Here is a 12,837-nt window from a genome sequence, read left to right on the forward strand (position 1 = left end):
GTAAGTACATGTAGTTGCTTAATATTACTCAGTAATTAAATATATAATTACACTGTAACAACGACACCTTAAAATAAAGTGTAACCTTAAAGCCTAACCCCTAAAACCCTATAGTAAGTACATGTAGTTAATTATTATTTAGTACATAAATGTCTGATCACACTGTTACACGGACGCCTTAAAATAAAGTTTAGTCTTAACTTTAAATGTAATGTCTTATAATTAAGTACTTTACATGTGCTTTAGTATGTTAGTCAACACATCCAAATAAGTAAGTTCCAAATAAGCGTGACAAAAGATTATTAAAACATAATGATTTAAAATATTATTTAAAGTAAAACTTTTGACATTATTACAAAGTGCACTTTTTAAAAGTGTACTTAATTGTGCTATAGGAAACAGTTATGAAAGTGTGCTCTCTTTAAGTACAGGCCTTTTATTTCATTAACATCATATTATCTGCTAGTGCCGTTTAAAAAAATATATTTTTAAGATTTGAAGTACTCTAAAAGTGCAGATTCAATACAATTAAGCGTACTTCTTTTTCACAAGGTTCATCTTGAACTACACAAGTTGTTGTTCAGTCAAAAGTGAATGAGAATGACCCTTCCTCTAATACCACTTGCTACTGACTCATAAGTAGGAAATAGTGATTCAGCTGTGATGGAAACAATACAAAATGTAATATGTGTATATATATTAATAAGAATTCTGCCCACCTTCTGTCCTGCAAATAGCACCTGGACATAAGGATCAACCAAGTCCTTATTTTCGCCAATGAAAGCTTTTTTGACATTTGCCATGATGCTGGTGTTCATTTTGGGTAACCCCTCGGCTCTGTATACTTTGACATAAAATCTTGCCCACTGCCGCTCAGCTGGGACATCTGCCGGCAACAGAAGGTTACTGGAACAAGAAGAGAAATTAATAAAAGAAGTGATATGTGTTTCTGCAAATAGAATTGCCTTTATGTTGGCTTTAAATATATTGTTATATGAAATTATCTGGGAGATCTCTGCATTTTTATTGTTGTGTGACAGGTGAAATACTACTCTAAACTCATATTTCACATTTCCTGCAGAAATTGTGTATGGTGAAATAGTCACTAATATCACTAATAGTCACTGCCTCGATTGCCAGTGCATTGCTAAGGTGTTCTGAACGTTTTTCGCCAATGATGGCCAAAGATTAATCAAATTGAATGCAAATGTTTAAAAAAATATATAAATAAAATAACATTGCAAGTAAATATTTAGTTCATAGTACTGTCCAAATAAGTTGGGAACACTGGAGTTTAGAGTTTGTTCAGTGTAAGAATCAGAAAGAGTGATGCTTACCTTAGAAAACAACACTAATAATAACATTAACAATATAGGATAGGTTTTTATTACCCCTCAATGTCATCCTCATCGCTTTCATTTGCTTTGTGTTGAGTCTTGATTGTGTCGCCCTTTGCAACAACTGCAATGTCACACTTGACGTATCCTTTGCATCCTGCAGTGATGTCATCGGGATCACATAAAGTGGCCCATTTGTGGAAGAATTGATGTTCTGTAAAGAAAAAAAAAACAATTTCTGAAAATCTGAAGTCTTCAGTGAAATTGTGAGCTTCATATAGAAACATGTAAAACCAGTTACCAGGTTGTGTATATATTGTGCCCACGTCCAGCTTGAAGCTCCCAACCAGTGTGCCACTTCGCAAAAGATTCTTAGAGTGAATAACCTGAATGGACACATTATTTTAAAACAGTTTAAAACGAAGCTTAATGCTACACAAAAAAAGATAATCTTTTATGAATAAGCTCACCCTTGTGAAAAAGAAGTGTGCTTAATTTTATTCAATGTGCACTTGTAGTGTACTTCAGATCTTAGAAGTACGTATATATATATATATATATATATATAAACTGTAGCAGATAATATAATATTAATGAAATAAAAGGCCACTTAGGTGTACTAAAAGAGAGAACACTTTCATGACTATGTTTCTTAACACACTTTTAAAAAGTGCACTTAGTAATGTCAAAATTTTTACTTTAAAGTACATTTTAAATAATTGTTTTAATAACATTTTTGTCATGCTCTGAAGTAGACTTATTTGGATGTTGACTAACATAAAGCACATGTAAAGTACTTGTGTATTAGTCAATATTATATTTAACGTTAATATATTTTAAATGTACTAAAATACATTTTCATCATTACAAATGTGTAATATTTAAATAAAAAACATACATGAATAATTGAAATTAAATTACTTTAAATTATAGTTTACCATAATCAGTCACAGTCATGTTTAGTTTCTGTCTTGTTTAGTTTTCAGTCTATTTTTCAATAACAGCTATTTGTATTGTTGTGTTGTCCGAATCCATAGTGGACGTTATTGAGTGCACTTATTCAATCCCACATTGCACTGCAATAACGAGTGTACAACCGATGTACGCTCAACGGTTGTCCGAATTCGCTCACTCGTTTTCATTCAAATGAACAGTATTAGTGGACTAATGAAGGGAATAGTGAATGAGAGTTTAGAGGGCGATTTCGGATTCAGCCTTTCATTAGTTTTCATGGTTTCTAATTAGTCCACCACACCTGTCCCTGTTCTGTTGATTACCTTACCCTGTGTATTTAAGCCTTCAGTCATCCTCTGGTCTTGCATTTAACATAAATTTAAATTATATTCAATTTCCATTTATATGCAATTAAGTGTCTCAAAACATTACATTCAGTTCTCACTTAAGTATATTCTTTTAAAGTATATTATTCTCTTTTAAAGAATTACGCTTTTAAAAAGTATGCTAAATTGAACATCTTTTTCTCAAGGGGAGGCTTTATTCTATAACTGTTATTTCATGATCATACTTACTGACACTTTCAGGATCTTGTCAAACATGACATCAGGAGGAACGTGGAAGTCAAAAACGAAATACTACAAAAAAAAGTATGCATATAATAAGCTTTAGGATGAATCTTCTCAAAACATTTAATTTACAATGCTTAGATAACAATTACAGTTCAGTAGACAACATACAAACCAATTTATGCTTTGGTCATTAATTTTCCATAGGACAATATTACAATCCCATACCTCATTGTAGTAAGGGCAGTTGGTCGACTCCTTCATTGAAGTGTATTTTTTATCATCGCCAATTTCCACACACACCACTGGATCCATGTTCAATCCCACCAGCTGTCTAGCCTCTATGACAGTGACACTAACCTGGAAAGTGGGGCATAACACAAATTTACGAAATAATGTATGTGGTATGTATATTGTATCTGAAATATACAGTGTCCCCAAACCACCACAATTAGAAACATACAAAATATTAAAGCAAGTGTCTGTATCTGTGGGTGTAGTATATCACAGGGTTGTTTATCACAATTACTATGAACATGTTCCACTAACGCTTCACCAATATATAAATCACACAATAATGACAGCCTTTATTTGCAGCACTATTTTTTTAGCATTTCAAACCGAACAAACTTTTTGTAAAATGCTTGGCTTCTTCTGTCTTTCCTTACAATAAATGCCCCTGCTTTGATATGCTTTGATATTTTGTTATTAATGACATTAAGTTCCCTTTCGAGGGAACTCACGCTGCGACGGAATAGTGGCGCTATGGGAACACGTGTTTCGTTACGTCTTGAAGCACGTGTGGCAGGACGTCAGCCCGTAGCGTGTCAAGTCATGACCAGCAAGCTCTATAAATAGCACCTGGACCAAACAATGTCAGATTCTGTGCCTTCAACAAGTATTCTATGTGAACTGTTGTCTTATTTAGTGTTTGTTTGGCATTCATATAATGTACAAAAGCATTATAATGGCAAGCACACAACAGTTCAAATCGTGTGTTCCTCCCTGGAGCTCTGAGGGGGCTGACTGTGCTCACTGTGTGCGTTTACTGTTAAGGACGCACCGCTCCCACCTGGCACTCTTTGAGGAGGGCACCCAGGCACTCGTTCCTCGTGGTTGAGGTCCCGATTCTGCCAAGGCTTAGCAGCAGCTGAGATTGTGAGGATCGCAAATGGACCTAGTGGAGGGGTTGGAGATAGGCTCTGCCTTTTCTCTGTCCTCACCCACTAGATTCAGTGCCTTCTCTGTGGGATTGGAAGCACAGAGTGAGGGACCAGTTCTTTAGCTATCCAGCTCCAAGGAGGTGGATGTGTTCAGCTTCAAGACAGGAGAGATTGAGGACTTGCCATCTCACTCTCCTGTTTATGAGGAGCTGGTGGAGGTTGTCACTCAAACCGTAGCCAAATTAAGTACTGACACTCATCCTAAAAAGTAAACTGGACAAGCATTTCCTGTCAAGTAAAGTGCAACCTCCATATCGGGGCCTGCCATTTTTTCGAGGTGTTGAGATTGCTTCGGCTGAAGTTGTCCTTGTGTTAATGGTCGTGTAATAACTTCTGTGTGACCTGGCAATAAACATTTTTGTAAGTGTGTCTATAATGTGATAGTCTAAACTGATTTTATTTCGGTTGCGGGTCGGGTGGTCGGTTCTGTTTTAAGTGGGTCGGGTCGGGTGAGGATTTTAATTAGTGCTGCTGTCGGAAAAAGGGTCGGATGCGGCTTTAAGCACTGTGGGTACGGGCGGGTGCGGATTTACAAAATCGGACCCGTGCAGGACTCTTAGGTCAGGCTAGTGCATGTCTGCACACCAAGCCAATCTTGCAGGCGTACCAGGCTTAAGAGACCTTGACAATGGTAAGGGGGTGGGATCGGATGCAATCAAAGAATTTCACCGGGCCACAGATTTGGATTCCTGACAACTAAAGAGATGGCCATAGGCATCTGCCGTTCTATGGCAGCCCTGGTGGCCATTGAGAGGCATATTTAGTTACATTTATCGGGAATAAAGGAGAAAGATAAAGCCTTTCTGTTGGACACCCTGCTTTCCTCTCCTGGCCTCTTCAGCGGCGCTATCACCTCAGTTGTCGATATACTTCCAGAGGCCAAAAAGCAAGCGGCAGCATTCAAACGTTACCTCTCTCACTGAGCTCAGGTCTCAGAGCTGCGGGAGTAGCCCCAGCTGCCAACCAGCTCCCCATACAAGATGCAACAGAAGCAAAGCGTCACTTCCTGGGCCTCCCCACAAAAAGAATCTGAGGACCTTCATTATCTCAAGAAGGCTTTAGCTCTGAGGACAGCCTCCTTCGGGGAGAAGTGCCCTCAAGGGACCATTCTGCCATCCCCACCACTCTTGGTGCTTTGGGGCACACCAAGCGAGTTCAGTTCTCAGTGTCCGCCCGAAGACGTTGTGCCACTGAGACGTCGGTTGGTTGCCTGCCGGTCATCCAAGTTCCTCAGGTTAATTTTTGGGGGTAAAGCGTACCAGTATCGGGTTCTTCTTTTCGGCCAAGCCTTGTCACCCCGCACCTTCACAAAATGTGTGGATCCAACGCTGGCTCCTGTGCGACTCCAGGGCATTTGCGTATTGAATTATATCAACAATTGGTAGATTCTTGCTCAACCGGAGCATATGGCGGTTTGGTATTAAGGTGTCATCCTTGCCCATATGAGGGAGCTGGGGCTAAGCCTGAACGCCAATAAAATTGTGCTTTCTCCATTACAGAGGACTACATTTCTGGGAGTGGTATGGAACTCGACAACAATGCAGGCACGTCTGTCTCCTGTTCGTATCAAATCGATCCTGGCAGCCGTAAACAAGATAAAACAGGCCAGCCACTCACTGTCAAAAAGTTTCAAAGACTGTTAGTTCTGATGGCAGCTGCATCCAACGTGATACCTTTTGGCCTGTTGTACATGAGACCTTTGTAGTGGTGGCTCAAGACCAAGAGGTTTTCCCCAAGGGGCAACCTGTTCTGCATGTTGTGCCTTCATACCTTGATGATGTGAAAGAAAGATTGGTTTCTATCCCAAGGTCCGGTGTTGGGGGCACCCTGTTGTTGCGGATTGTTTACGACTGATGCTTACCCTATGTGCTGGGGTGCGATCCTAGAAGGTAATTCAAAGCAAGGTCTGTGGAGGGGGTCATCTTTTCTCTTGGCACATAAATGGCAGACTGCTCTCCCTGATTCCCGTTAGGAGGGACTTTCTATCTCAGACAGGGGGGTACAATCCTTCACCCCCACCCAGATCTGTAGGTTCTAGCTTTGGTGTTAGCCCCTGAGGGGGACCAGTTCCTAAACTCTGGTTTCTCAACTAAGGTTGTTAAGACCATTCTACACTCTAGAGCTCCCTCCATGAGGAAACTATATGCCTTGAAGTAGAGAGTCTTCCCTTCATGGTGCTGAAATCACCAGTTGGACCCAGATAACTGCCTGGTTGAGTGCTAGAGTTCCTTCAGGATTGGTTCTCCGCGGGGCTGTCCCCCTCCACTCTGAAGGTGTATGTGGTGGCCAATAGCTGTTTACCACGCACCTTTGGGTGGTGAGTCATTGGGGAGAAACCCACTGGGCAACTCATTTCCTAAGTGGCCTGCAAGCCATGTAAGGATTCCGGTTTTGGATTTGGCCGTGGTACTAGAGGGTCTTTGAGCCTTTTGAGTCAGTAGGAGAGAAATGTCTGACTCTGAATGGCTCATGGTTAAATCTCTTCCGCTCCCAAGACTGTTACGTGCCTAAGGTTCCTCCCAATTTTGCACGATCAATGTCCTTGCAAGGCTTTTGTCCTCTGAGATGTCTTCAGCTATTTGTGTGTTTTGGGTCTCCTAAGAAGGGTTCTCCAGTGACCAAACAAACTATGAGCAAGTGGATAGTCCAGGCAATTTCTCTTGCTTATGAGGTGTGCGGTCATCCTTCACCCATGGCTGTCAGGGCACACTCTACCAGGTGTATGGGGGCTTCTAAAGCTTTGTGGTCGGGAGTATCCCTGCAGGAAGTGTGTGATGAGGCGGGTTGATCCTCGCCACACACATTTATGTGTGAGGTTTTATGACCTGGATATGGGCTCCACACCCATGAGTGCCGGGTGCCCATGTTCTGTGTTTGCATGATTCACACTAGACAGGCACTTGTCAGTACAGTGTAATGGGTGTTAACGTTCCTATTGCATTGGTACTCCGACACAGCATGAGTTTCCTTGAAAGGGAACGTCACAGGGTAACGACTGTAACCATGGATCCCTGAGAAGGGAACGAGACGCTGCATCACCCAGCCATACTTACTGCATACCTGTGACCGACTTGCTTCGGCCTATCAGAAGCTGACATTGTTTGATCCAGGTTCTATTTATAGAGCTTCCTGGTCGTGATGTCACACAGTACTTGCTGATGTCCTGCCACATTATTGGACTGATTTCACACGTGCTTCAAGACGCAAACATGCAGAGGTGTTCCCATAGTGTCACTACTCCAACACAGCGTCTCGTTCACTTCTCAGGGAACCATGTTTACAGTCGTAACCTGAGACAATATTTGGGTATAACTTTGTTTTGATGGTCCCCTTCAGACATTTACTTACTATAAGTAACTTTGCACCAACATGTCAACTAACTCTCATTAGAGTATTAGTAGACTGTCTGCTTAATATCTGCTAACACTTTATTTTGATGCTCCTCAACAGACATTCTATTTACTATAAGTAACTTTGCAAGTACATGTCAACTTATTCTACTAACCCTAACAGTCAACTAATACTCAACTAATACTCTAATGAGAGTTGACCAGTAGGTGCTATGTTACTTATAGTCAACAGAATGTCTAAAGGGGACCATCAAAATAAATTGTAACCAACATTTGCAAGAGTAGCTATTGGGTGTTTGATGAGATTTATTTCATTCTCTTTCTGTTTTACATACTTGGAAATCCATTGGTCTTCCAGCACTAGGTTCAATCTTGATGTCAGGCTTTGATCTAAAATATTTAGAGAATTTTTGGATGAAGAAAATACAAAGAGTTGATCGTATATATTAGAATATAGTAATATATCATGCTAGAACATATCATGCATAATATATAAAATAAATGTAATGAAGAATATCATATTCTATATTTATGTAAATAATTTTTGGTCACCTCTTGTTGGAGACATTGGTTGTGACAGCAGTTACTGATGCTAGTGAGATGGTATCCGGGTCTGGCATCCTCATATCCTCGGTCTCAAGAATGGCCGCTTCATCTTAAGTCAAATATGATGAAATGTCATTATGAACAGCACTATGTTTTTTTATTATTTTTTTTATACTACATTCCCACATAAAATACTTAATATAACCAATCAAATATATTATTATTATAAAAATATCATATAATTATATAAACATATTCATTATCCACTATAAATAATCCTGAAATAATTGTGTTTTTGAATTGTGTCAAAAGAATTTATGATAATTTAAAAAAATTCACACAAGTTCATAAAATCTTTCACCTTGACCTTTGCCATCATCCTTGGAGGCACGATGCTTGCTACGCTTCATTGTTATGAATTTGATTTATCCTCTGGATACGTGATCGTTTGGAACATGAAAAATGAAAAATAAAAGTTAAACGTGTCATAAACATCTTAAATGTAACGTTAATATCTTTGGAACTTTGTGTTGCTTTATCCTCTCATGCATTCCATTTTAATTGAACTTGTACAAACAACAATAACCAGAAAAAAAGGTAATTTGTCTTCAGAATTCAATAAAGTTGATTACCCTGACTAACCCATCAATAATTACCATAGATACATGACGAATTTAATGTTTTTAAAACTAACAATGAAAATGCTGAACGTTGTAAATTAGCAAGAAAGAAAGAAAGAAAGACAAAGATTATCACCAACTACACATTCAAATCTGAGAACTATGGCTACTTCGAGCTATTTTATACAATCTAATCAAGTCACCTTTATTTATATATTTATACAGCAGATCTAGAAGAAAATAGTCTCATTGTCCAGCTTAACTAAGTTCAGTGTTGATTAATTTCTGTTGTAAAAAAAAAGTTTAATTTAGTACATTTATCAATACAGCAGCTCTGGAAAACAGTGATGTCCTCGTCCAGCTCAGTTCAGTTCTCACACAATAGGCTTAATATTCAACAATAATATTGATCTCCTGCATTGACACCATTATATGAGAACTGAACTGAGCTGGATGATGACATCAGGGTTTTCTCCAGAGCGGCTAGATATAAATGAACTAAATTAATAACTTTTTTTACAACAAAAATTAACCATCACTGAACTTACTTTAGACAGACTATGACACTATTTTCTTCTAGAAACAAACTTTGTTGCATTATTCTCCTGTTATCTCTGTAAAGCTGCTTTGAAACAATCAGTATTGTAAAAAGCGCTATATAAATAAAGGTGACTTGACTTGACACAATGCTGGCAGATCAATCATATTGTTGAATATTAAGGTTCCCCAACTCAGCATGCAATAGGCAGCACGATGAAAACAGAGCTAATGGATTCCGTGCAGACAAACCAATAGTTTTTTTACTGGATTTTAATGGTTTCTAGTAGTTTTTCTTTCTTAAACAGCAATTATAAGTTAAGATTTTATAAAGCAAAGAAAATATTCCAATTGCATTTTTAAGGTATTTTTGGACACAATTAAATATGACTCTTTTAACTGTACCCTTTCACTGAAACTTGCTGAATTTCACACCAAAAAAGTGAATTAACTCCTAATACATTTCCCATTATGTTCAAGGTTTTCCATTATACACCAACACCACAAACAGGTATGCCAAATCTGAGAGCCACTGTCATTAACTTACAGCCATTAGGATTGCAATGTTACAAAGCAAACGGAAGTCTCACATGTAAACTCTGATGAGATTCTGTAAACTTACCGTACAATGCAGCTGGTTCTCAATTTTTCTGAATCACATCTAAGAGTTTGCAGGAAGAACAAAATGACTCCAATATTGAGATGCTTTTTAAAATAACTTGCCTACAAACTCATTATTGGCATTTGGAGGACAGAAACAGAGAGGCCACAAAAGTAACTCAAAAAGAGTCTGGTTTGGTCTAAGCCTGAAGATGGTCAGGAGAGATGTGATATGGCCATGAATAGTGTATGAGTGTTGAACCCGAGACACTGGTAACTAGAACTAGTTCCTGATGAGAGAGATCATGTGGGACTTTGACAAGCCACAACTATATAACACCATATCCTCAGAGTAACAAACCAGGTAAAAAGCAACTAAACGGTAAACTGCAGAAGCAACATGTTGTATCAATAGTTCATAATAACGTAATGCCCTACTAACCTCCAACTCTCACCAGTGATGGGCTACATGTACTCTAACTACAACTTACACAAGATCTGGAGGAATTGGCAGTGCAATGTGTTGACATATTTTACTCCAATTACGCTTTTATTAAACTACTCTGTAAGATTTGTCTCCTCTGCTCACCAAGGCTGCATTTATTCAAACATTGTGAAATATAATTCCAGTTTAAAAGAACTGTTTTCTATGTGAATATAGGCTATTTTATTCCTGTGATCAAAGATGAATTTTCAGCATCATTACTCCAGTCTTCAGTGTCACGTGATCCTTCTGACCGGTAGTGCACTTACCATAATAACAAAAAACTACACATAGTTACATGCATCTAACTCTGAACCCTAACCACATAGTAAGTACAGGTTTCAATTAATATTACTCTGTACTTACACGTGTAATAAATGTATGCAACAAAGACAAAATAAGGACCAATGATTCTCTGCTTGTTTACTTCGACGTTCCTTTTTTGTCTCTCACTTCGTACATTTTTCAATTAAAAATATCAATGTTTAAACCTATAAATACAAGAGCTGGCTTGAATACAACTGGAAAGCAGTTCATGTAGAATAGTTACATACAGTGTATTATCTTGCGAACATATGGCTTTCATAAATGAGCGTGTGAGTGTTATATCCTCATCTGCACTGAGAAAAGTAACCTGTTATATAATCCACGAGGTGAAAATGGTGGGTCTGATCACTTGGTAGAGTAACAGCACACTCAGCTCAACAACACCACATGATTTGAGGAATCATTCATTCAAATCTAATTTTTGTCTCATAACTGTCTGTAATCGCTTCAGCTGTAAGATGCTTGAACAGAAGCATGTGTAATTGTCAGGAGACAAATCAAACTGACTCTGGCTTCAATAATTGATGATGTCTTGTTCCAACTGCAACTTTCAGACTAGCTGACGACATGTAGCTTCAGTAACCCAGCAGTGTCGTGTGCTAATCTACAATGCAAATGTACTGAAATGTGATACTGGCTCAACAGCTTATTCAACAAAGTTCCAGAAAAATAGTTTAAAATGTTGCACTTAATTTAGGTAAATTATTTAAAGAAATATAATAATAAATAAAAAAAGAATTAGCTAAGGTACAAACACCGATAACATGTGTGTCAGTCTTTACAGGTAAATCTTGCTGGAAATGATCAAATGTGCATGAAGCAAAACACTTGCATTGTGTCTCTTCTATCAACAATGCTTTAGCAGACAGTATATAATACAAATACTTTTGAAAAGTCAAACTAAAGTAATCAGCTCATAAATAAGACATGATGTTTGTAAGGTATACGTTTAAGGTCTAAAGTTGCCTGTATCCAGTGAAATGTCTTAAATTATTAAATTGTGCCAATCAGTGTTGAATGCGTCATCCACAATGAGGTAGCATCATTTGTATTGTCTTGACAGACATGTATGCATCATTAGCCAATAAAAGAGAATTATATATATTGAATAAAAGTTATACTACAACATTTTGTTTTTTTGTATATACAGTAGAATATAGATTGCATTAGATAAGATATCCGATTTAATGTTCTATTGCATTTTTGCATAACCTAAACACTTTATTTTGAAATATTCACGGTTCTTTGAATAAAAAATTAAATAAAAAAACAGACCAAACTGATATGGTGTTATGTAGTGGACATTTTGTCCTGATAATGAGCCTATAAGAGGTTTGAGATGCTCTGAAGCGGTTTATTGTAATGACTGATGATTTCATTGCTGTCATCAAAGTCTCACGTGTGTAAGTTGTGAAATTCTTTTTACCTCTGATAAATGTATGGAATTTTGAAAATAGAATTTTTAGAATGACAACAGGGCTTAACAATGTTTAAATTAGCTGGGTATCCTCTTCAAAACTGACACAAAACTTGTAGAGTTTTTGGTAAAATAGGGCTTTTTAATTGACTTTTAAATGACAATAGAAGTCAAGTCATGCCACATTTATTTATATAGTGCTTTATACAATACAGATTGTTTCATCAAAAATAAATAAATACAATTATAAAACAATTTCATCTGTAAAGCAGTTCTACAGAAGATAATAATGTCTTTGTTCAGTTCAATAACAAAGTCGATGTTGCAAAGTTAGTGACGCTCTTTTGTTCTCATCCGATAGTGTCAGTGCAGTTAAATTGATAATATTACTGAACATTTATTGTCTTTTAAACCCTTCTGAGTTTTTTTGAAGTACGGTAGTGGCCTAGGAAAATTGATATCTTCACCCTTTATATCAAAATATTATTAAAAATGTGTTAAAGATTTTGAAAGAATATTGTGTGTTGTGTTTGGAGTCAATTAATTTGTGATAGCGCAATGAAACATGCCAAATTGTACGTACATAATTTTTGGCCAGGCTGTCATACAATGAAATAATGAACATGCAAAAACGAGAGAAGTAAAATATAGTAAAATTAGTAAAATATAACCCGTTTTTAGTAAAATATAACCTGTAGCTATTGGTTTCCTTTTTTGTTGCCTTGTTTAATGTTTTGTTCTTCTCTCAAATTTAAAATATATAAAATATTTTCCTCATATTTTAATGATTTAATCAAACTTGTCAAAAAAAATAAAAAAAATAATTCCCTCTGGACATCACCTTTGGCCACTGTATGTAACTTTTATTTTTTT

At 37.3% G+C, this 12,837-nt stretch overlaps 1 protein-coding gene across 1 annotated transcript in view; it reads right to left on the reverse strand.

The window, feature by feature from the left end:
* LOC311281437 (otoferlin) overlaps positions 1 to 9,813 on the reverse strand; it is a gene marked incomplete at its 3' end in the record, with an annotated part of 50,112 nt that extends 40,299 nt beyond the window's left edge. Inside the window, exons 1-9 of the mRNA XM_084394376.1 lie at positions 9,759 to 9,813; positions 8,341 to 8,411; positions 7,986 to 8,088; positions 7,769 to 7,823; positions 3,089 to 3,220; positions 2,867 to 2,929; positions 1,639 to 1,723; positions 1,392 to 1,551; positions 720 to 906 (exon numbers count right to left, since the gene is read on the reverse strand). Of these exons, the coding sequence (XP_084250502.1) occupies positions 720 to 906; positions 1,392 to 1,551; positions 1,639 to 1,723; positions 2,867 to 2,929; positions 3,089 to 3,220; positions 7,769 to 7,823; positions 7,986 to 8,088; positions 8,341 to 8,389 (834 nt within the window). The 5' untranslated portion in view covers positions 8,390 to 8,411; positions 9,759 to 9,813. The remainder of the gene's footprint in view (positions 1 to 719; positions 907 to 1,391; positions 1,552 to 1,638; positions 1,724 to 2,866; positions 2,930 to 3,088; positions 3,221 to 7,768; positions 7,824 to 7,985; positions 8,089 to 8,340; positions 8,412 to 9,758) is intronic.
* Positions 9,814 to 12,837: the final 3,024 nt, after the last annotated feature.

The sequence above is a fragment of the Rutilus rutilus genome (genome assembly GCF_951802725.1).
Source record: "Rutilus rutilus genome assembly, chromosome: 21".
In the NCBI taxonomy this organism is placed as follows: Eukaryota; Metazoa; Chordata; class Actinopteri; order Cypriniformes; family Leuciscidae; genus Rutilus; species Rutilus rutilus.